At 45.9% G+C, this 25,088-nt stretch overlaps 1 protein-coding gene across 20 annotated transcripts in view; it reads left to right on the top strand.

The window, feature by feature from the left end:
* Nucleotides 1-25,088, top strand: part of TANC2 (tetratricopeptide repeat, ankyrin repeat and coiled-coil containing 2) — a 283,329-nt gene that overhangs the window by 103,929 nt on the left and 154,312 nt on the right. For 17 of the 20 annotated variants that reach the window (XM_080564855.1, XM_080564839.1, XM_080564854.1 and 14 more), the window contains one exon: nt 19,480-19,551. The exons of the other annotated variants lie outside the window; for them this stretch is intronic. In XM_080564855.1, coding sequence (XP_080420981.1) covers nt 19,480-19,551 — 72 coding nt within the window. The remainder of the gene's footprint in view (nt 1-19,479; nt 19,552-25,088) is intronic. 20 annotated transcript variants of the gene reach the window in all.

The raw sequence follows: 25,088 nt of genomic DNA, 5'->3' as shown, positions 1-25,088 counted from the left end.
TCTTCAGAGAAAGAACAAGTACGTTGTGAAGTGCACTTGTACCTGGGCAGTGCTATTTGTGCGTGTTTTCTGCTAGCGGTATTTCGGTTGCAAACTGAATGTGTTGGACAGATGTTTCTGGGGCCCTTCGGGTGGAAGTCCAGCAAAGGTTACTGCAAGAACAGACAGATTCCCGCACCTGAGTACCTGCAGGACCAGACTGTGGTCTCCAAGAGTGTGTTGGAAGAGAAGCACTCATTGCCTGCGAGGTGGTGGTCTTTCCCTGCTGCTTTTAAATGTGAACCTCACATGTTGGTAGACTCTTAACCCATGTTCTGACACTTCACAAGAGGGGCAAGACTGCTAAACTCACTTTGCTTCTTCCTTGTTGCTAACACAGAGCAGGAAATTTGCTTTAAAAGGCTTCGGATAATACTGCCTCTAGTTTGTTCACCGCAAAGCAAGCTCGGATGTGACTATGGCAGGTTTGCAGTGAGGCGAGGGAGGCGATCGGCGCTGTGCAGGCAGCTCAGCTCCACACAGCCGCGGGCTCTGCTTTGTCCATAACAGTCGCTGCAGGATTAGGTGTGGGAGGTCTTATCTGGACGGCACCGAGCTCTCCCAGGCAAGCGCTTGGACCGTATCGCTCCAGTAATGCAGCTGGATTATGGAGTATGTTTACTGTAGAAGCAGTTTAGTTCCATTTAAAGGATTGGGATTTTTCTGTTGATCCGGGGAGAACAGCACGTTTATCATTATTTGGGGCTATTTTATTTACTAAAGATTTTGCCCAGCTTTTTGCCGCTAATGTCCACAAAGGTCATGAAGCGGGTGAGTTTACATTTTAGGAGCAAAAATGGGAGCGTGCTCATGCCTTACAGTATGAACTGCTTCAGCTTTGATGGTCCGATGCCTATTTAAATTCAGAAACCCCACGAAGGGCAGAAGAGCAAGGGTTTTATTTGTCAGCCTCTGCGTTTAAGCCCTGTGCGAACAGATTAGGGATAACTAATACCGGATAACTCCAGCTCCCCCAGCCTTGCTGGGCTTTTACCACGTCTCCTTGTTTTCCTTAGGCGCAGTTTGCCATTCAGCCTGCATCCTGATTAAATTTACATGTTTACCTGCAAAATAGTGTGCCCTCATGCTTTCAGCATGGCTGCAACTCTCTTTTTGGCTTAGAGGAAAGGGGATTTGTGGTGTCCCTGCGCTCCGTGCAGGCAGTGGCTACCAGGGGGCCTTCAGTTAGGAAGGAAATCGAGGCTGCTGCTGCGCCTGCCTATTTTTATTCACGTATATAATTGCGTTTGTATGGTGGTTGAAGTGTTATTCAAGCCATCGATGTAGTGCAAGTTGTTAACGGTTTACAGCTAAATATATTCGCTTTCCTCCACTTGTAACTTTTGCACATTGCTTTGAAGTGCCAGACTGCGTCCCGAACGTGCTGCAGTTCGGGGTGCTGGAGTCGTCGGGAAAGTCGAGTTAGGAGCAGCTCCTGCATGAAGCACCTGGGAGAAAAATGCCTCAAAAACGAATGGCTTCCTCATACGTGCATGGGCTGAGCGACTTTTGGTGGTGGAGGAGGTTTTGGTTTAAGTTTTATTCAGAAAGATATTAAAATGAGCCACAGCCTGAATTTAAACTAATCTCTGCAAGTCAAAATTAATGCAAAGCCTGGCTGATTATCACATGCAGTGTTTCTGCTAGGGTTGGGTAGGGATATGATTTTGATAAAATTCACAGTTTTCAAAGATTCCTAATGCTTGAGCGCAAGGGAAAATAAGTTAGGGACAGGGGCTGTGAACTATTCGATCAGAGTGGGATAATTAATGCTAGCTAATCAGATTCGAGGTCATACAGACAGCTGTACGCACACACTTGCAAATGAGAAAATAATGTCTTGGGCAACAGTGGAGGCAAAAAGGTTGCATTTCCAGTTGCTCCTGTGACAGAAAGGGATAATAAAATACGTGCGTGTGAGTGCAAGAAAATCTTACGGAGGGGGAGTGAGGAGGTTTTTAAGGAAGACGCCGGTGGGGTCAGTAGTGCAGTGCTGCAGCCGATGCTGACGCCAGCATTTCCAAAAAGGTGTCGCAGACCTGGGGGGAACCCTGCAAGATCACGACAAGTTCTGGGGTCAAGTTTATCAGAAAGGGATATGATCACCAAGTGCTTTGGTGGTTTGAAAATACTGCGTATTTAAGTAGAGGCTACTTAATCTAATGCAGGAATACCTAAAATGTGGTATGTAACCCAAGCTGAAAAGAGAATTGGAAGCGATGAAGAAAGGCAGCGTTTTAACAGCATGAATAATCAGTGAAGCTAACTGAATGGAAGTGATTTTTTGGCAGCAGAGTACCAGATAGCTTTAGTCAAACATAAATAAATGAAATGATGTGGTCTGTATGCTGCAGGAAGTCAGGCTGAATCGTCTAATGGGCCTTCCTGGATTTTGAGATTAATCTTATTTTTTTAAAAAAAGATAAGTAATTCTGAAATAGAAAACCAGCAATGCATACCTGTGTATATACAGATATGTGCATACAGACAATATATATAGATTTAAAAAAAATACCAGTGGCTTACAAGGAACTACTCCTGCAGCAAACAGCTAGCACGACCTTAAGGTGCGTTACATGCTGGGCTGCTGTGCCCTCTGGTTTTGAGAGGCTTGAAAATTGCTCTCGGAAAAGAAACATTTGTTTGCATTAGCTTTGTGGTCCTCTGTAGCTACGGGAAAATAAGGTGCAGTGTTTTCTAATATTTCTGTTATGATGCATAAAGCACTCGAGTTGTTATGTGGTCTTTCTTTTAAATAAGCTGGATCTATGAAGGCCTGAATAGAATTAGATGGATGAATTCTTACCTGCCCTGAAAGCTGAAATACTTTGAAATACGATTTTGCCGTTATGTATTCAGGTCAAGTTTTCCTCCTTTTGACTTCTACTCCATCTTTGCAGCAAACCTTTCATATTTATTACTGCTCTATGAAATCTTGGTTTCATCTTTACCACTAAGCTAGCCTTAAATGTGCATCGGTCTGTCTGGCGGCATTTCAGTTTTTTCTCTCGACCCTACAGTGTCAGTGTACAGGTCTCTGTGCTGATGGGTGACAATGCCCAGAGCTGAGGGGAGCCTGATACCATCTGCTTTTTTTTTGAGCTTGAGAAGTAAATTGGGACAGATGATTTCTCCCCACCCGCCCCCTGACTTGTGACCTAATGTGAATTTGGAAAATGAGATACAAAGCTGGAAAACTACCCGTGCTTTGATTTCCTCAAGGACAGCTTTTTGTGCATTCCTAATTTGAGTGTTAGTGTATGCTTGCTCACTTATATTTTCAGATAAGCCAGAGTCATATATCGTTAAATACTCTTTTTTCTAAAACCTGTAGGTTACTTTGACACAAGTCCTGGTGTCAGGGTTTCTTCTGTATTTTGCATTTGGATCTCCAAACAAATAGGTTTTATTTTTATTGTTACTACAATTTTAATTACTCTTATTATTATTACTTAAGACTGAAAGTAGCAAATTGCTTTAATTCTCCTTATGATTTCACGTTTGTGTAGCATGCCACGCACTTTTCTGCATTTCGTGACTTTTATGCAATTAGTCTCTCTAGCTTTTTAATAGCTGCCTGCTCAAGGAAGCTAACACGAGAACTTAGGCATAATTTATTTAATCATCAGAACATCTGTTTCACTGCAAACTTTCATTAATAAACTTCAAAGTTTGTCTATATAAATAGAATAATTTTAGCGCTAACAGGTTTCTCCATAATCTTCTGTATAGCAGTAATTTAAAAAGTGTAATTATTTTACATAATGTAATGCTGTGCAGAACGTGGCCTCATTAAATTAAATGCTCAACAATCTCAGTTTTAAATTGCCAAGCAAAACAAAGATAAGTGTAAACAATTTTTTAACAGATAATTTACACCTCGTCCAGGTACTGGGACAGCATGAGGGAAGCGCAGCAGCTGATGAAGTAGCAAGAGCAGAGACAAATGCACTGAACGGGAAGGCACCGCTGGGCCTGCCATGGGCAGGACTGCAGACACTTAGCAATATAAATCCACACACAAGTGAAACTCCTCTCTGTGTGTGTTCTTGGTTTGGTTTAATTCCTAATCTATCGATTTGGGTTGCGTTAATGCCCTTTCAGAGGAAAAATAGTTTGGCTGCTCAGCAGTAAATCAGGCAGTACTGGCAAGCACAGCTACTCCTGCGGAAGGAGAATGTCTTCAGAAGGGTATCAGCAAAATTATTCTGGTGAAAAATTACGCCCTGTAGCCAATAGAGTCATGCTGAAACAGAAGCTGGCTAGGCCTGGGATAAAAAAAGAAAAAAAAATAGAATATCAGCCAAAAGCTAACCGTGTTGAACAGTTTGTTTGCAGTGCACCAAGACGGCAGCTCCAACGAGAGGAGGTTGCTGCTGGTCCTGTGTGCAGGAGAACAACAGCCAGGTAGTTCTGCACTTTGAGATTTAATCTCACTTCTGGCACTGAAAGGTGGTATCCTTGGCCAGTCTCAACCGAATTCTGAATTTCTTGGGGCTTCCCAAAACGCTGCAGTTGATGTGTTGGATAGAAGAGTGCTGGGGCCGTGCTGAGGCTTCGCTGTGAGGAACCCGTGGTAGGCCTATCAGGGCGTGAGGGCCTTCCTCACAGCCCCTTCGTGCACGTAAACGTAGGGAGGTAACTTGAAGAAAAAATGGGAATTACTTAGCCTAACCAAGCTCTCCCAGATGAAATCTTGCTGCTACCACCCTGTTCTTTCCACCTCCTAACTGTAAGTGTGAAGCTGGGTGTGAAGGAGCAGGGGGAGCTTCTGCAGCGGATACGGGGACACCCAGGAGGTTTTCCCAAGAGAAGTGCATCTCCGGGTATAGGTCTCTCGTCTCTTATTAAACAGGATATGAAGCTCCAGCGAACTAGCTTTGCTGAAATGCTGTTGGATGAGCTCAGAGGCCCCACCAGTCTTTAGATGTTCAGGCGCTGGTAGGCAGGTCATGCTTTCACCCAAAGGACTGGCCTGTCTGCCAGCCTCCTCTAGTGCTGTTATCCAGACCTTTCTGTACCAGGGAGCGTGACACGTTATTTGGCTGGTGGGCATTGCTTGCTTTGCTCCAAGTAGCGAGGAAGAAGTTTGGAAAAGAAGCAAAGGCAGAGAAATGTCCCATGGCCGACGGCTCTGGGTTGTCCCGTGCCATCTCCTGACTCTAAATCTTGTTTCCCATGTGAAAGGGCAGCCAGTGTTTTGGATATTTGGTAGTTCTTTGCCATGTTGTGTGTATTCAGGTTAAGTGTATTACTATTTATTCTTCACGCTCTTTCAGAAGTCTGTTCATGATTCCTTATCCCTGCTGCCTGCCTGTGTGGCACTCAGGCCGTGCGATTTCTTTGCCTTTTCCTTGCAGAGTTCCCTGACATGTAAGGAATTAGCTAGCCTCTGACCTGGGTTCTGGTTTTGAATTTTGTGCCATCTGCTGTCATCAGATGCTTGCTTCCATGGTGGTAAGATAAGCACAGGCAGAGCATATGAAAACAAAGCATCAGACTGTTTTTACCGATTTTGTACTGATTTTTTTAGAAGAAAAATGACAGTGTTTTTAACATGAAGCAATTAATTTTTGCTTGCCACCATTTAAAAACCAATTTCCGTTCAGGCTATTAATTACTTACCATATAAATGCCTTCTTAATTGTTGCTGATTACATTATCCATCTCTAGGAGTCTTTTTTGTAGCTTTGTACCTTATCTGAAAATGAGAAGGGATTTTTTTGTTGCTGTACACATTGACAGCAGTACACGATCAGGGTAAACCTTTGTTTCCTTTAGGTGCCAGGTTGGTTACTGATGTGTGCCGTGCATTTGTTTGAGGAGTGGGTTTCTTCACAAAATGCTCTTTTGAATGGATAGTTTATGTAGCAAAGTTGGACGGAATATTAATGCAAGATAAGTTCTTTGTTTCTTAAATTGTTTCTTTGACTCTAACAGCTTTCTGCCCTTCTGAATATTTGATTCTCTTTCAAAGCCGATGGAGAAGGGAATGTATTCTTACTTCCTAGGCTGAGTAATCCACGGTGTCATTTTAATTGGCAAAGCCTGTTTATAACCCATCATGTGTGATGTACTAGAACCAGATTGATTGTACTGCCTGGCTGATAAATAAAAAAAATTGCTATAAAGAGCTTCTGTAATTGTATTAATTAGGGAGATTTATGTCTGATATCTATAAAGCAGTTTATGATGTTGCGTACAACTCAACAGCAGCTCACTTAGGCTGGTTCTGCAGTGACAAGCTGACACAGCATCCTCTGGCATGGGTAAGCTTGTCCCTGGACAAACAGAGATGATGGACTGAGGCTTTGCTATTCCTCCATTTCCTCATTTAGACATTTTTGTATTGTTACGGGGTTGCTGCATTGTGCAACTCAGCATTGTACAAAAGTGGAGAAGAGCCTTTCACATTGGTGCAATGATTGCTATGGAAGTTCAGTGCCATCTAACATTAGTGTAGGAATATATAGAAATAGTTCAATAAATAGGAAATCTGGTAATGATACAAAATGATGCTACATATCTATATATATATTGCTTTTTCTCCGCCATTTTATCTTTCATTCAGAATTTCTCGAATACTTAGTAATTGTTTAAAGTCCTGTCTGTCTTTTATTTGTAAAGCAAATATTAACTATTATTGAGTAGTAACTGGGAAATAATTATTAGAAATAATTACTTATTCTTCCAACTAAATAGAACTGTTAACCTCTTTTTATTTTACTGTATTAAGCTTTAAATAGGCCATAAATGATGACTCCATACCTCTGTGAAATTTCTTCTGCTACAGTACAGAGCCAGAGGAGCCATAAGAAAGATGATTCTGGAGCACATTTGGGTTGCTTAAGCACTGAAGTAGTAATACTGCAGAACTTTAACAAATGTAGATATTTGGATTCCAGGAGGTAACGGACTGGAAGAAGGATTCTGGTTGCTTTAAGTGCCTTTGATTAAAAAGTTGTAATGTGTTTCTAAAAACATTGGTAGTGCATTCAGTGGAAATGGAATGGAAGAATTAATGCGGCTTCAGTGTAAGGCTGCAGAATGCAACAACAGCTGATGATGGAAAATTACACCCAGTGTTACATCTGTTTTAACAAGCAGCAAAATGCTGAGAAATATCTTCCTGTATGCTTGGATGCTTCCTTCTGCTTGGGTTTAAATTTGGCATTTTGATTAAAGGTGTAGGAAGGACACGTTGGCCGCAGCAGTTCTGACTATCAAGTAGGGGGTGCTAGCATTGTACAAGAAAACATGTTTGGAGTTGTAAAAAGTAGGTTGATTTAAACATTTACCAGTACTTGAATTACTTTGCTAGTGAGTCGGTAGGCTGTGCTTCTGCTTCATTAGGGAGGTGCGTTCACGTGTGGGTTGCTTTCCTGATGCCATTGGTGCCTTCTGTCTCCAGGTGTTGCAAAACAGTGAGCATATGGGGAGCTTCACCTGCTTTGAGGGCACGCTGCTCTGGTCGATTCCCAGGGAAGGGACTTGGATGGCGTTTGGATTCCCATGTGTTCAGCCAAGGCTAAAATGATATTTCTAGCACCTCGCATATGGGTTGGGGGAATTTCAGAGCCTTTCCCCTATGCACTTGGGCTTTAGATTCGTAACAAACCCATTTCACTTTTTCTCTTTGTGTCTTTGTCATTGTGCAGGGATTGCTGAGTGCTCACAGCAGACTGCCTGTTATCTCAATAACCTATTTTAAGCTCAGTCACTTGTACCGATTTCTCAACTAATTTTAGGATAGATGACCACTAAGTCATTCTAAAAACGCTGTTTCAACTTTCAATTAGAGGAACACACACGCACGCAAAGAAAATGTGCCCTACAAAATAGGTAGCTGCCTACAAAATAGGTAACTCTTGTTCTAGCTATTACGAAAAGCATGTGTTGTATATAGTGTTAATTGCTTTTAGTTAATTACATTTTAACATATTCAGTCAATTGGAATAATTAGTATATCTGTCATGCTTTTTATTTGAAGATCAAAATGCTTGTGGTTGCTAAAGGTCCCAGACAGCCTTATTAAAGTCTACAAGTATTTTATAATTTACAGATGGAGAGCAGAAGCAAGCTGAGTGGGTGATGACAGGGAGGGAATTCAGAAGTTGGGCACCACCAGCCCTTCTCTCCTGCCCTGTGCTCGTCCCTGCCATGCATGTGCATCCCTACCAAGCCCCAGAAGGTCCCACAAGCAGCACAGCGTAGGCCGACCTTGGAATGAGTTTTTAAAAAATCAATGACTGTACTGTCTGTGTGCTGAGCTGTTCTTTGATCACCTTTTGAAAGATCCTGGTAATTTTTCTCATATGTTTTCCTACCTCCTTCTTTTTCCCCATTACATTTTTAGGTGTTACATCGAGGCAGATTGGAAGGTGCAACAATCCCCAAACCATTCTGTTTGTATATGCTAACACCGGATTTAATCCTGTGAGAATTAAGATTGAAATCAAGAGCTCCTTAGCGCAAGATGGAGGAGAGCACATCTTTCAAATGGCTAGAATGGTATTTTGTTCAGGGAAAAAAAAAAAAAAAAAGGGAATTTGTGCTTGAGAGTAAATGTAAACATGGTGGGTTCCTTTGGGAGGGTGCGAGCAGGTTGCCTGGAAAGGGCTGTGGATTCGCCTCCAAGCATTTCTGGTTTCCATTTCGCCGTGTTGGAGATGAAGCAGTAAGTGAGCAGCGGTACCTTGAGAGGGCACAGGGCTGGCCTGGTCCCATCTCCGTTCTGCCCTGGGTAGTGGCTGTATTACAGCTCTGCCAGCTGCCTGCTTCCTCCCAAACACCCACCTCTGGGCATCTTCGGCGATGTTTCTTGTAACACTCAGTAATCCAGCAACAAGGAACGAGGCACTAGCGTCAACACGTTTGTTCCTTCTCCTACCGGCGCTTGTGCGCGGTGTCTGTGCGGCAGATGTGGCGAGGCTGGATTCCAGAGCGTGCTCCTCAGGTCCGAGTTGCATTTTTGTCGTATGACATAATGCTCATTTACTAATGAAGGGCCTGTCGTTTTTGAAAGAGAAATGCTCGGGGAAGACCCCTTGGGCTTACAGAAATTGCTCGGTTGGTGGTGGTTTAGTTTGCTTTAAAGAAAGGCAAAGTCAGGGGAAGGACAGTGGGAGTTACAGTCTGAGGAGGCAACGTCCCTCCTCTACTTGGAAACCTCGTTCATCTGCTAGGTGCTGGGGTATGTTAACAGCAGATCTTCAGCTGCTTGTTGGGACAAAAATAAAAGGGAGAAGTAAAATGCCACAAGATGCAGTATTTTGCCAGATGGCGCAATGATGTGTTTGGGTACAGCTGTGACTCGTGTGCCCTCTGATTTTGATAGCAAAGCAGGTATTTTGATTGTCTGAAATAAATATCTTACTGACCTTACAATCTCCCATGTATAAGGATAAAGATGCTTATTTTAGTTTTCTCCCAGAGCAATTACCAAAATACTATTTTAAGTATTTGCTCACAAATTCTGAGAAAGACTTTCTATTTAGGTCTTGCATTCCAAAAAAAAAATAATGCTTACATTTCATCCCACATCATTCTTACGTGGTTCCGTAGCCTTTACTGAGTGGCTGGGTTCAATTCCATCTCTTGTACCCCATTTGAGCTTCCTTGCAATGGCTTCTGAAGAAGAGGTTGCTTCTTAATTTTCTCCTCTGTGACAGTTGTAACCGTGGCTCTTTTATCTGCTTATCCTGGGCGATTCTGCATTGCCCCCGTAGGAGCATGAAATGTAATTTCAGAAAAATAATTATAAGTTGATGCACGTAGATTGCTGCAAATTAGTACCTTTCTGATTCAGTGACAGTAAACATTACATTCAGCTGATTACTTCCTACACTGCCCCATTAACTTTTATGTAGTTTCCAAAAAGACCAACTTTACATTAATTTAAATAGTGAACAAGCGAGGCTACAGCTCTCCTTTTTTGTAACTATGACGATTGTTCATCAGAACAGTTTTAGCGACAAGTACTGGAAATGTGAGTGCTAAACCAAAAGAAAAATTTAGAATTGAATTTTCTGAATTTTAGAAGCACCGATGTTATGAAATGTTATAAACCAACCCAAATCTCCCTGGAAGTGAATGGAACATGAGGAGTCTGAATGAGTCCAATTCTTTTGGACAATTTACCTTACCTATCAGATTTTGTATCGAGTTTGCATCCTGTCATTTTTTTTCTTGGTTTTGTTTTTAAATGATTGTGCTCTTTTTAAGGAAAAGACTTCCTGTGTACTTGGCCCATTTAGGGATGTCTGCACTAGAGGACTGAAGATTTATGGAGGATTTTAAGTTTTATTCTGTCTGAAAGATCAGGGACATTTCAAACTCTTCATTAAAAAGTTATGGATAAAAATAAAAAGACGTCACTGAAATCTTCATTGTGAAAATATCTGCTTCCTACGTACATTTTGGGTATCATTAGGAAGCAAATGCACAAAATTACTTGATTATACACAACTGAACGATGGCTTGTGATTTTCGAAGCAGGTTGAACAGTGTTGAGATTATGAATTGAACAGGGGTAGGCTGCCTTCTGCGTGATCTTTTGTTTCCACCTTGACTATTCAGAGTCCCTGTATGGCTGCTTTTACGCCTTTTCACAGCCATTTGGACAAATTAAAGAATGATGTTTTCACTCCACATTGCTTTCTGCTCCTTCGATTGTTCCTTAATGAGCTCGGATACAACGCAGGTATTGAGGTTAGCTAGCCTTTGTTTATAAATTTGGGTAATGTACTTATTAATGCCATTTTAAAGTGCACGAAGTATAAAAAGCAGTTACGAATAAAAATATGTAATGTAATTTCATAAGCTTTAATGGAATAACCACACCAGCGTGTGGACCATATTCTAGTCTGTAGGTGTACTAATGAAGTGCAGTAGCGCTGCGTTTCTGAACTCCATCATGCCCTGTTGCAGCCACGACTCCAGAAGTAATTTGTTTGTAATGTTGCACGTTTTATGATGTTCAAGGTTACTTTGAACCGTGCACTCACTTGGACTCGGTGCCACATACCTCGTGTCAGCAGCGACTGTTTGCTTACTGCATGTATATCCAGTGGACTGTATTTAAAATCCAACAACGTAAAAACACTTATCTGTATTAAATTTATATTAATTTTCCCCTTAAAGTATTTCATAACACACAGTGTGGCATTCCCATTTTTTGAAGTCTTAGCATTTTGTTCACAAAAAAAAAAAAGGAAGAAAGTCTCCTGCTGACCCACATATTAACAGTTCCAGCCACAACCTTACGTTTCTGAAAGCGTTCCCGTGATTTCCGTCTCCCAGTGCTTTGCATAATAAACTGTACGCAGTTGAAGAGCTGGTATTGTTTTCTTCGTGTCCGGGCAGTGATGTAATTGAGGTGTGCTTCTTCCTTTTCCACACTTTGAAATTTCTCTGCTCAACTTGAAGCACGCTTGCTCTCGGTGCCTGTTCCTGACCGCTGGGTCTCAGTCTGGTGATCTGGTGAGTGTGGAAGTGTGTGCATCTGGAGGAGCTTCCGTAAAGCTTTTTCTAACAGTAATTGCAGAAAAAATAGTTCTCTGCATTTTGTATTCTTCTATGACTTGTGTGAATTATCAAGGCTGCTCAGGAGGGACTCAACATGTTGGAAAACGTAAAGCTTGGAGCTTTTTTTAATGGGGAATCCATCAGTAACAGGGCTGTTCGGTTAGTGAATTAATACACTTAATCGTTTTTATCATAATAATCTTTATGCTTGCCTTCTGAAGCAGAGGACCCCCTCACGAACCAGCTCAGGGAGATTTGTGGCTGATGTGTTCCTCCTTTAAGTAAGGGATCAGCCCGTTCCCCCTGGCTCAGGTCGGGTACGTTTTACCTCTTCTCAGGCATCGGTCACATCTGGGATGATCCCAGGCTGTCGCATTTCACACGTGTCATTCCCGAGCCCGGCTGGGATCCGCCGGGATTGCAGAAAAGAGGATTTGCAGCCAGCTCCCCTCTGGGGCCGGGGGCCAGCAGCGATGCCCTGAGTGGGCCGTCCTGCAGCGACCGGGGGCTGGGAACGGCGTTGTGGCACGGTGCGGGCTGATTTTTGGGGCACTGATGTATCGGCTGTCAGGGCAGAGCACTCCGCCACATCCAATGCGGTGGGTTCTTGCAGCAGATTTCCCAGCATGCGTGAAGGAGAGCGACCCACCCTTTTATTTTCCTGCCTTAAGAATCGCTTTGTCAGGCGAAAGCAAGAGGGAGACCTGGGAAGGCATGGAGACACGTTGCGTGGTTTATGCACGCTTTAATCAAACAGGGGGACGGGACTGTCAGGCTGCTGGCACTGAATTTATTTAAAACTTGTTGCCTTTGCCTTTAATGCGAGCACCTGGCGGCGAGGTGGTGCTGAGCGGGGCCGTACCGCAGGCTGCTCCGCTAATTGCTGTGTGGTGCTTTGGGCAGTGGGGTTAGGCGGTGCGGCTGCTAAAACCCGTGGGATTTTCTGTTCCCTTTGGGAGCAGCGTGTTCAAAGAACGCAGTCGTTCTGTGCACCGCCGAGGATTTGTTATTCGTTGTGTCGCTGCTTTTAAACAGGGAGCTGCCAGGAGGGACGGGGTGCGGGGAGAGGAGCAGGCGGGGAAAAAAAGGGGAGCAGGCGCTTCTCAGACCTGTTTTGGTAGGGAAGGCTGCTTTTCTGAAGCTGTTACTAAGCATTATTATTGCAATTACTTAATCTCTTTGTAATTGAGAGAGAGACAAAAGCTCGTGTGCTGTGCTTGCCATGCAGGAGCTGCTCCGTGCCCTCCCCGGGAGCCTGACCCCAGTCCCTGGTGCGGCTGGGGGGCGTTCGCCCTCCGGTGCGGCAGCGTCTCATTGGAATTAAATAACGTGCAAGTCTTAATGGAACTTCTTAACGCTGAGATATTCAAAAATACAGAATAACAAAAGCTTTCCTTCCTTTAATTGTTAGACACGAGAGAATACGGATCACTGACTCAGGCTTGTGCTGTGTCACTCGTTTCCCTCGGGGCGTTAGCACAGATAGCAGCTTTGTTTCTCCTGGTGACTTCTGCAGGAGGCTCCTCACCAGGTTTATCTCAGTCTCTGATTTTTCTTTAAAATTCATACAGATATCCGTGTTTCCTAGTACGGATTTCACACCCAATTTACTTGCGGTGACCTCTTTTAGCTGGAGCATCTGAGGCTCCGTCAATAAGTGCGGTGTTTCGCCGCGTCCAGAGTCCGTGGGGCAGACGAGTTGTTCGCGCTCCCCTGAGCGAAACCACTGTGTGCATGGTGGGTGATCCCTGCCTACAGCTCCTAGGTGGTACTAACACGACGCTCCCAGCTACCTGCCTGAAACCATCCTTAAATAAAGATCTGACAGCGTTGTTTGAACAGCAGCAGCCCGCCAAGTACACAGAGGTGCGCGCTACCCAGACTGCGAGCTCGAGCACTCAGAAGTTCGGAAATGCAAGGATGAATGTTCCCTTAGCAACACTAATTTGCCCCCTCCCCCCCTTTTTTTTTTGCACGTATATTAAGATAACTCTTTAATTATGTAATTGTATGGTATTGTTCCCTAGTAACCTCGCTGCTCCCCTGCAGGGAACGGAGTGTGCTCAAAGTCTTGATGTGTAGCAGAGAGCAAGAGGAGATACTTCCATCGCTCGACCCTTAGCTGTGGGCTGCTCCTTCTCTTCGTGCCACCCTCTGCCTTTTCACTGCGCATCTGAAATCCTGCCGGTACCAGCCCTTTTCACTGGCTGACATGAATTTGTTTGTATTTACTTATATTTTTATTTTAAGTATTGATCATTTCACAGTTCTGCCTCAGAGGGAGAAGGTGCCTGCCCTGCACGGGGAGCTTGCTGGGCTTCCTCTTGCCTTTACTTGGACGTACAGCAGCTGGGAGGGCTCAGCGCGCCGCGTGCTGAGTCACCACGTGTCTGGTAGCCCTCCTAAATCGACCCTGGAAGTTATTTATCTTCCTCCGCCCCCCTTACTACACTGTGCAACTTGCAAATTACCTGAGAACTCTCCCAAGCCGATGGTTTTTGTGCAGCAGCTCCTGTTCCTGTTGGAAATCGAGTTGTCACCATTTTGCCTCCTGCTGTCGAGTGTTCACGAGCAGTACCTCCAGCTCTGCCTGGCATCACGCTGTGCTCTCCTGCTTAATGCTTATTCTCACATAGTGAGCGGGTCTGCCTTTGTTTTTGTTCCAAATATTGCTTTTGTTATGTCCAAGTGACTTCACAGGGGAGATCCTGTCCTTCCGAGTGATTTTAAATAGATTAATTCCTACTTAAACATCCAGTGTTCCAGCAGTACTGCCTCTGGTTGGTTGGTATTGCATCTCTTTTTGTTTCTTGTAAAAGTACTGTACTAAGAAAATACTTGCTCCCCTTCACTAGGGAAGCTGACTTCCCAGAGACCAAAGCCGCTCATTTGGGGCTAAAAGTTATTTCTTTTAAAATGAAGAACTTGCTCATTTGTTGGATTTATTCTGTTGTAGAAGACCCAAGGAGGATTTGGATGCCTGGTAAAGGTAGCGGGTAGAAGACTTCCAAGCAGCACCTCGCGTCTATTCCTTACCGAAATAGTGTCAGCTACCTTGTTGCTCCTGTTAAGGGGGAAGCTGAGTTTTGGAGCAGCCGCAAAACACTCGGGACAAAACGCAGGCTGATGTGTTGGTACTGCTGTATCCCTATCGCTCTTCCTTTCAGAAAAGCAAGAGCCTCCCAGCTGTTCTTCCAGGCTCGGCCAAACCCCCAGTGATGCTGGTTGGAGCTGCAGGGAGCGCTCACAGGTCTGCAGTTTGCGATGTTTTATTTTTTGCTAATCCTCTGAATGCCTGGGAGGAGGAGAACGAGGATCGAGTCTGGCTGAGGCGAACAGCTCTGCGGCAGTGGCAGTGGAAACCCGGCTGGGTGAGGAGGGAGGAAAAATCCAGATTTGCAGGAGTGGGAATGGGGCTGATCTGACACAGCACCATGGTAGGACAGGAGGGCAGAGGGTGTGTTTTGAACCAGCCCAGTTGTGCAAGAGAAACAAATTGCAGCGAGCACGGGGTCACGCTTGGTCTGTTCCTCCGTCTTCAGGAGGAACATCTCCTCCTCTCCTCCCCAGCAGCGCTGGCAGGGGAGGTCGTGCATCCCTCACTGTGATGTTGTGCTTTAAGCCCAGTCTGGTCCTAAAGCCCTTTATTATTATATTTTCTTTACTTTCAGTACTCTTACATCTCTGTCGGCATATACTAGAGTTTTCGGGTATCATGTAGCTCTTTGAGATAAATTAGAGAGAAGGTATTCTCAAGTTAACTTGGAACGTCTGTTTGCATTACTGAAAATGTGTTATTAACACCATGAAATATGAGCTGCCTTTGCTGCTCAGGAGCATTTAACTGAACTGAGAGTTAAGCTGTTGTCTGAATCTTACCGCAAAGCACTATAGAAAAAGTTTATCCTGTGAATTCAAGACAATCCTACAAACCAGCTTCATGTTACCAAACATTCCTTGGTTTTACCATCGTGTTAAAAACAAAATCACAGAATTACCTAGGTTGGAAGAGACCTCCAAGATCACCCAGTCCAACCTCTGACCTAACACTAACAAGTCCTCCACTAAACCGTATCACTAAGGGCTACATCTAAACGTCTTTTAAAGACCTCCAGGGATGGTGACTCAACCACTTCCCTGGGCAGCCCATTCTAATGCCTAACAACCCCTTCAGTAAAGAAGTTCTTCCTAATATCCGACCTAAACCTCCCCTGGTGCAACTTTAGCCCATTCCCCCCCCACCCCCCCACCCCCCCACCCCCCCACCCCCCAAAAAAAAAGACACAACCCCTGAGAATTGGCAAGAGTTGTTTATTGCCAGGACATCTCGCAGGCAGGCCTGCGGGATGTCTGTGATGTTTGGTGGCTCCAAGCTAATGCTTGTGTTGGAGCCTGAGCAACGGGTAGGGGGCTCGCCGGGCACTCCTGCGATGCTGTTGGTGCACCCGGATGGCAGAGCACAAAGACACGCTGCGGGAGTCCCAGGTTTCTTCTGGCCGAGGTGGATCCACTTCCATCTGTTCATCCGCATCTGGTGGATCCAGCTCCATTGGCTCCACAGCGCTGGGCAGAAGGCTAAGCCAGTCTTTGCCTGGGACTGCCCAAACGGGATGCCTTCCACCCAGAATGTTCTTAGGCCAGGGTGCCGAGCCAGGGGGTCGTCCGGTCCCTCGCCTTGGTCCCGTGCCATTGTCAGCTGGATTTTCATGCACAGGTCCGACTGTGCCGTCTGGTTTACGGGCATTACCGGGTCCCGCGCTGTGCTCCAGGCAGTGGGCACGCCTCTGCTCCCTGTGGCTGTCTCTGTGATGCTCGCGCCTTCGCCTCACATCACCGTTGCTCCCATGGAAAGGCCCAGGCCCCCTGTTGTTGGATGTTCGAGGGGCCGGCCTGTTCCCCGCATCGCTGCGGTGCCAGTGGTATTGCTTGTATCTGTCCATGGGCTGGGTGCCGGAGGTCCTTTGGGCACCGGTGTCTCTTGTGCCACCACCACTCCACCTCCGCCCACGACGCATCTCCTGGTCAAATGCATTCCCTCTTGATGCTTTACCGGACCACATAGCTGTCCTCGCACACCAAGAGGCCTGCTGCTCGCTTTGCTCTTCTAGTGCTCTTCGTGCCGCGCAAGCTGGCAGTCAGAGGGCCTAGATGCTCAGCGAATGGTGGGCCAGCTGCAGGGGCCCTGTTTTATAGGGCCCGCAGCAAAGGCGGGGCACTGGTGGCCACTGTGACCTCAGCAAGCCTCTGTGATGGAGCGGCCGATGCGTGCCCAAAGGCGGCTGTGTTGGGACTGGCCTGGAAGATGCCCTCACGTGGACAAGGAGGAGGGTTGGTGGGGCTGAGGGCCCCTTTTCTGGGGCTGGCTCCCCCGGGCCATTTGGCTTGCCAGAGAGGAAGGTTGCCCCTCGGCCATGGGGACTGCCCTGCACCTCCCATCCTGTGCTCTGGTTCCAATAATACCAACGTACTCAAGAATGTGTAGGCAATTTTAAGACTAGTAAATAAAGTCATCTTCTGGAGACTGCTACACATGATCCAAATCTGTGTTGTACTGTGTGTGTTTTGCTTTGGCAGATTATGGTTAAGTCTTAAACTATTTCTCTTATTGTGTCACATCTTTCTATCTTACCTAAAAAGAAAACGTGGTAGCTTCATTGCTTCTGCTTGATCAAGAAACCTGTCATATACTTCTTGACAACTGGATGTTATTTCATTTTTTCTTCCTACGTAAAGCTAGGAAAGATGCACAGTGCATGTTTTGACGTCTTATTTCAGAGGATTTCTAATGCGTCTTCACCCAACCGTTGCCAGTTTTCCTGTCCGCGGGGGACTCCCAGGTTGTCCTCAGGGTAGGACGAGGCTGTGGGGACCATCTCTGCCACTTGTCCCCACGGGGCGTGCGGCCTCCTGTTGGAAACGTCTTGCAGAGGATGGTGCAAGCTGCTCCGTGCCCGTGGGGACAGGTCTGCTGGGACCGGCCGTAGGTTCGTGGGCAAGGCGCTCATTTAGCAGCGCTCGTAATGACTGTAGGGATAAAGGTTTAATTTCCTTTGGTAACGATGAGGTGACTTTTGCTAAATACCAGGTTTTCCTCCTGATTTTACTGCCGCGACTTTGTTTTTGTAGCTGGAGTCTTTTGAAACTTTCAGTCCTCACAATTGCCTCGCGCCGTGTGTTTGTGGTTGCGACTCGAACACGTTTTTATTTCCTTCGTTAACGTCGAGGTTGTCCATGTGGGCATGCAGCTGGGGGGGGCACAGAGGTAATTCTTATATCTGCGTGCTAGGCAGTGTTCAAAACCAGCACTGCGTCTTGCAAACAGAAACACAGAGGCAGCAGCCTGTGCCCCTCAGTCACACCAGTGCTCTTCGGTGCCAGCCGGGCTGGAGGAAGGCTCCGCGTAACGAACCCCAGGAGGACAGCTCTAAGCTAATGAAGGCTCCTTGAATATGTCAAAATTGCAGTCATATTTCCAATATCACATCCTTCCTGCAGACAGAATAGCGAAGTGAGGAGGGAAAATGTCACGGGCTGTGTCCTCCTTGACACCTGGCAATTACCGTGGCTTGTTGGGGCACAAGCAATTGATGGAAAAGGGGCACTTTTCGGTTGCTTTAACTTGCTGTAGGCTGACCTTTCCGTGCAGCTGTCGTATGACCAGGGAAAAAGGCAAAGGTGAGAGCAAATTGCATTGCCAGCACCCATTCAGGATGCCTGAACATGGCTTAGGTGGAACTGAGGGCTGGAAGGGTTTTGTGAAGGGAAAAGGACGCAAGAAACCCCTCCATAGCAGGGATGCGGTCCTGGTTTTGGGGGCACAGGAGGGGCTAGGTGTAAATTTTTGGCCACCTGATCAGTTCTGCAGGTGTGCTCCGGTACACAACTTTCCTCTCAAGCCAGACCGATGTACTCACCTGTGATGGGAGATGGAAAAGTTGAATTATTGGTGGGCATAGCAGCTGCCCCCTCTGTGCCTGGAGACAGATCGGGGTGCAGCTCCTTCTAGTGTAACCCCAAAGCGTAAAGGCAGAAATCAGCTGTCGAGTTTTTAGGTAATACAGCTATTGAGGAATTCAGTTGTATCAAAACTAATTTCAGGCCTTGCAAAAGCTTCCCCTCCCCCTGCCATAAGGTTTAATAACCTCTGAAAAACATCCTGCATTGTGAAGGCGTGTTTTTGCTTGTTCACCATCCGCAGAGCTAGACTTCTTTTTGCCTGCACAGCCCCTGTGTACTCCAACATCTATATTGATGTGCACATCTATTGTTTCTAATCTGGTCAGTTGATCAATGAAGACCAGCATGTAATTAATTGTATAGTATTGTACACAATGTCCCTCTCTACATTTATCCAGATGGATTTGTTATTTGTTAACCATAGCTGCTTAGAAGAGGATGTAATGAGCAGTGGTTTTGTTCCTCTCTGCCTTCCCATTTTTTTTTTGCTGACAAATAGTTTTAATGGGAAACAATTTCAAAGGGCACTTTTTTTATTTTTTTCTTCTTTTTCCTGGGCCTGTTTCATCATACCCTTAATATTTTTTTTTAAAAAATGTTTTGATACAATGGTCCATAACGAAGGAGCTAACTGAAGATGCCCAACCTGGTTCCTATTTAATTTGAATTTCTCGGGGGTCCATAGGAGAATTTAAAATCATGCTTTTGCTCCTGAGGACCCTCTAGACTTCGTTTGCAGCGCTCAGGGGACAAACTGGAAGAAGCAGCGGAGAAGTCAGCAGCAGGGTGCCCCAGTTCCCCTTTGCACCTTCCCGTCCCAGCCCTACCCATCGCATCGCGAGCGTGAGCTCCCGTTGAGCTGCCCCCACGGCTATGGGATGGGGCTCAAGGAAAAGTTGCGTCTGCCTGACCTGTCCACTATGATGTTCTACTTCTGCTGTTTTGGTTCTCATGCAGATGGAGGGAACGAGGAGCCACCAGACCGAAGACAGGCAAGTGTAGACTTCCGTCAGAGCCGATCTGGGCAAGGTAAACGCCAGTGTTGTTCTCCCTCGGTGACTCGTTTCTTGTTTGTTCGCCTTCTCTGTATTCGTTTTCTGTTTTTCACAGACTGTGTAATCTCTTGGAGTTATTGTATCCATCGCTATTATTCATACAGCTACGACTATTTGCTAATATTCACAAAACTGATGATCTTGTTACAGTTAGAAGGAGTTTAGGATAATTTGTGGCCCAGTGCAGGCGTACCCATGTTGCATCTCCATTTTGCAGATGGAGGGACCGAGCTTTGTGCAAGGGCTGTTGGCAGAGGTGTAAGGAGTCTTCAGCACGTACCAGCACAGATCTAAACACCGCTTGCTTCCCTCCCTGCTTGCAAAGGGGAGGGCCCGGCTGGTTCTCAATAACCAGTTTATTCTCTCCCACAACCCCCTGGATGTGAGCAGAGATGGGATGTGGGCATTCCTGCACGGGGGGGCTCAGCAGCTGCTTCGTGCGTCTTTTGCTTTGTTGTGTTGCACCCTACAAGAACAGGGCGAAAGGTCCTATGAAGAAAGTGGTAAAAATAGTCTTTACATTATTTAAATAATGATTCTACAGCCTCTTTTGTTGAGTATCCGTTATTCACAATAGGCTTGGTGGTTAAAACCAGTGCTGTGGCTGTGTAACAGGGATTGCTGTCGCTGACAGCAGCGGCTCTTATCTCTGTGCTGGCTTACATTTCCTTTGAAGTAGCTTACTTATAAGTTTTAAGCATTTGCTCATTTGTGAGGGTTGTGAAAATGCACGTTATCTTTATGCAGCTCGTGAGATCAATTAAAAAGCATTTGGTGGAAGCATGACTCTGGTGGGTGCTATGTGTGTTGGCTTATTTTCTGTTTCAGATTGCAGCAATAATTTTCCTTTCATTTAGGTTCAAGTCTGTTGTTGTCATGGTGTCCTAATGACTTATTATGGAGGCATTTTCTCCGGAGCATTGTTCTTTTCTGGCAGCGTTCCAGTGTTGCCCAGGCAAAATTGCTGCAAGTGATTGAAGCCCGCGATCAGGATGAGGGGGATTGGAATTTACAGTTAAAGCCACGAAGCCCTGTGAAACGTCAGCAGCTGAAACGGCTTTGTTAACACAGGACCTTTGTCTTATCATTTTACAATTCTGTATTTTAAAGTAGAGGAATTATCCATCCCCTCATTAGCTGTGGACACTCAGTGATAGCTTGCATACCAGCAGCATTGGCTGTCTCGTTTTGTTGGAGAACACAGGACGAGTGGTAGTTCTCTCCCCAGCAGTTAGTTGAGCTCAAGTTGCTGTTGGTGTTGCTTCTAAAGGCTGCGCCTTGCCCGCTTGCTTTCCCGTTGGTCTGTATCATGTTCTTTATTTGTTTGGGTTCTGTCTGTTGGCTTGTTTTTACAAGATACGGCAGCTTGGATGGAGCTGTTCGTTTCCAGGTTGCCTGCTGGATTTCGGCGCGCTTGTTCAGACACCGTGTTCTCCCAGGTTACACGTCTGCCCGTTCAGTCAACATCTTGGCTGCTGTGGAAAAGTACTGATATTGGGCAGAGGGTGTTTTTTTTTTTCCAAATTCCTGCTTGCCAAAGAACAACCGACCTATTTCTGTTTGCCTCTGAGTGCAGTGCTGTAAGCATGTAGGAGCATTCACAAGGAGCTCCCTCGTGAGCAGCCGGAGCAGTGGATGCAGGTCTGGAGCAGCAGGCGGCCTCTGGTCTGTGTGCATGAGCTGCTTGGCTGCCTGCACAACGCATTTCTCATCATCATGGGTTAAGGGGTTTTATTATGCCTAGATAAACAGCTGACTGAAATAAGGAGGTCATCTTCCTACTGGTTAAACTTTCATGTTGCCATCCGTGATGCCCAACTCCTAGAGTTGTTTATGAAGCTTTATTATCTTGGAATACTTCAAGAAATAATCTATTAGTTCAAATATACACTTTATAGTAACAGTTTATTTAAGTACAGTTGATAGACAAACTGTCAAAGTTCTGGTTCAGCTATGAATGTTCCCTTATCTCAGGGTTTGATGAAGCCCAGTACTCCTTCTGACTGAAACAAATTTAAGTCTATTCCAGTGACCCTGTTTGCTTGTTGACTCTGGCCAGGGTGCGAGAGGAATTCTGACAGTGTGGAATGAAAATAATAAGTTCTGGATATGTTGCGAGTTTGCTGGTTTTCTTTTAAAGCACTTGAGAATTTTAAGAGGGAAAATATTCCTGAAAACTTGGTCAAGTTTCTGTCGTTACTTTTTTTCTACATAAGTTATTGCCCCCAGTTGCCTTCAGTTTTAGGTAAGCGACAATCCTTGGTCAAAGACACCTTGAGCTTAAAGTGTAATAATAAAGTGTGCACTGACTTTTAGGTCTTCCCTAAAGCCTTAAGTGTAGATCATTTTTGTCGATGTCAATGCCAATTTTGGCACTAATGCCATTTGCCTTTCCTGGCACTCACGGGTGATTTGGAACAGGCTTGCAGAGTCAGCAGAGGTGTTCAGCTCAACAACTCTGCAAAAAGCAACGTCTTATGTCAAGTAAGCTATGTATGGAGCCAGTAACTAAGTTGGCAACACAGCACTGGAAGATACTAATTTTTTTTAAAGGTGTATTAACAGCATTTTATCAAATTATGCCTTCCTCAAAAAAATTAGGCCCAACTCCGTAATTAAGCATAGCCACTGCATCTTTTGGACAATTACCAGAAAAAAAAAAACACACGAAGATGTTCATCAAAGTTCAGGTTTCGAGGTCAGCTGAGCAGCTGCTGTCCTGTGCGTTGTGTGAGCGTGAGGCTCAGGCTTGCTCCTGAGAGCACGTGCGTCTTCACCACACCTCATCTGTCCTGTTGGCACGACGTGCTGCTTAGCACTTGGTGGAAAGCGATCTGAGAAATGGCGACCTTCCACCTGTGAAGCTGTGGCCGTTGGGCCTTGCTGTGCTGGTCAAAGGTGTGCAAACGCTGGTTACAGGTGGGTGTTTGTGGAATGACTGCCTGCGTCTGTGCCAAACGCTGGTGCACTGGGTGGAGCCCAGGGCACGATCCTCTTCCTAAAGCAGAACCCAAAACCGCATCATCTTGTCCTAAACTCCACTGAAATTCCGCTGAGGAGCACCTCTGCACAGCCTGCTCAGATGTAGGCAGCTCTGCTGTGGACACTAAAATGAGGTGAGAGGAAGGCAGTCTCAGCACACCAGAGTACTTCTTCCTGTGGTTGAAGAGGAGCGGTGCCGTGCCTCGAAGAGGCGTGTAAGCACAGGCTCAATGCCTGTGAGAGAGCGGTGCTGGCAGCAGGTTTGTTGCAGTCACCCACAGCTGCTTCACAGAGTCATTAAGGTTGGAAAAGACCTTCAGGATCATCTGGTCCAATCGTCCCCCTACCACCACCATCACCCACTAAACCATGTCCCTAAGCACCATGTCCAGCCTTTCCTTAAACACCCCCAGGGACGGTGACTCCACTACCTCCCTGGGCAACCCGTCCCAATGCCTGACTGCTCTTTCTGAGAAGAAATATCTCCTCATTTCTAACCTGAACCTCCCCCGGCACAACTTGAGGCCATTCCCTGTAGTCCTGTCACTACTTACCTGTGAGAAGAGGCCGACCCCCAGCTCCCCACACCTTCCTTTCAGGAGCTGTAGAGAGCAATGAGGTCTACCTTGAGCCTCCTCTTCTCCAGAGTGACCAACCCCAGTTCCCTCAGCCGCTCCTCATAGGACTTGTGTTCCAGGCCCTTCACCAGCTTCGTAGCCCTTCTCTAGACACGTTCCAGGGCCTTGATGTCCTTCTTGTAGCAAGGGGCCCAAAGCTGAACACAGTACTTGAGGTTAGGCCTCACCAGGGCAGAGCACAGGGGGACGATCACCTCCCTGGTGATCACCTCCCTTCGCTCGGGCAGCTCATGTAGAACGAGCAGTAAGTGCAGTGGGAAGGTGGCGAGGCAGTCATTCGAGCTTTTTCTGACTACACCCAAATATTTGATATTAAAATCTGTGTTAAAAAAAACACACAAGATAATGTCGGCAGCAGCATCTTTTAATACAAAATTAAAGATAAGAACAAACAATGATCCATTCCTCCCTTAAAGGGATGTGCTCTGTTAGAGCATTTGTGTGCACACTTAATTAAAGCAGCTTGAAATGAATAGAAAAACATCAGTGTCTTGCTCGGTTTGTGGCAATAATGACAATCTCTAATGAATAAAACATATCAAACTACCGTACTTCTCTGTATCGAAGTTAAAAAAGAAAAAAAAAATGAAAAAGATCTCCTCCGTAAAGAGTAGGCCTTGAATGCATTTTCAGTAAACTGTGGCAAATGCTTAGAAAGGAAGAGAGTAAAGTCGTATTTTTGAACTGTCAGAACTAGCGTGTGGGTAACGCGCGTTTGTGTTTGATTTCTTGTCGTGAGTGGTACAAAAATGCTGAGAGAGGTTCTTGAAAGTTGGCATCAGCCGTGGATGGACTGTAACCGCAGTGGTGCCACCTCGTAGTGCGCTGCAGGAGCTTGTCCAAGACTTCCACCACTTCTTTCTGTGTGGCCTTCCCTTCTGCTCATATATTGTGGTGTTCACGTTGTGCTTTGGCTATCGAATGAAGTCAGTCCGTCGTCTCCTCTGCAATACCCCATATTTGAAGGCATTTACCCTTTTGTCTTCCCCCTGCTTTCGTTTGCCTGCCCGCTCCCTAGGAGCTGTGCTTCATCTTCTAACCGTGCTCTTCAAGCCCCTGAGAACCACACAAGTGTCCGGTGGAAATCACGTAATAATTGTCTTTCTGGAGGGAAAACATCAGCAGGCACTAAAAGCTAAAACCCAGCTCTTAAAGGTGTGGCACGAGCGTAATCTCGTTACGGTGTGTGTAATGAAATATTAAGGGCCTTAAGAGGCTTCTGCAGCTGAATTCTGAGCCGTCTCCATTAGGTTAACGGCCTGGCTGGCTGCGGGCAGGGAACCGGCTGGTGGCGATGGAGGTTTCCACGGGAGGAGCAGGCCCCGACCGCCTGCTGCTGTGCAACACCTGCGCTTCGTTTGTCGCTAATGTGCATTGCAATAATTAGCAATATGTGCATTTATTGTCAAAGATGTTCTATCCCCACCTGTCGTCGTGTTACTTGGCTGTCTTCCATAGGGTCTGTAGGAACGCGGGCTCCGTCCCGGCTTTAAAGGGCTTGGGGTTTGTCTGCGTGGTCGTTGTGGGAGAGCTTCAGGGGGCTGCTTCGGGAGGCTTCGTTCAGTCCTTGCTTTTTCTGCCGAAGGTCCTCCGGAACAGACCTTTACTCCATCTACCCCAGTATCTTTTACATCCCTTGCTTTTAAGCTACTTTTGCCTTCCCTGACTGTTCTCCAAGATTGTGTCTGCCCGCTCTCAGATCTCCTAGTTCCGCCAGCCCGGCATTTCCCCAGTACAACGTGCCGACCTCGATGGCCGTGCTGCCTGGCACGTGGAAGGCCAACGTGTTTGTGGGCTTGGAAGAAGTATGAAAGCTGTCTTAATCTGCAGGCCATATATAAATAAGGAATGTTAGTGAAATGTAAAGAGAAAATTTAATTCGAACTGAAGG

Source organism: Anser brachyrhynchus (genome assembly GCF_964034855.1).
Source record: "Anser brachyrhynchus genome assembly, chromosome: 22".
Lineage (NCBI taxonomy): Eukaryota > Metazoa > Chordata > Aves > Anseriformes > Anatidae > Anser > Anser brachyrhynchus.
The sequence above is the reverse complement of the archived record's forward strand: the minus strand, read 5'-3'. Positions and strand labels throughout refer to the sequence as shown.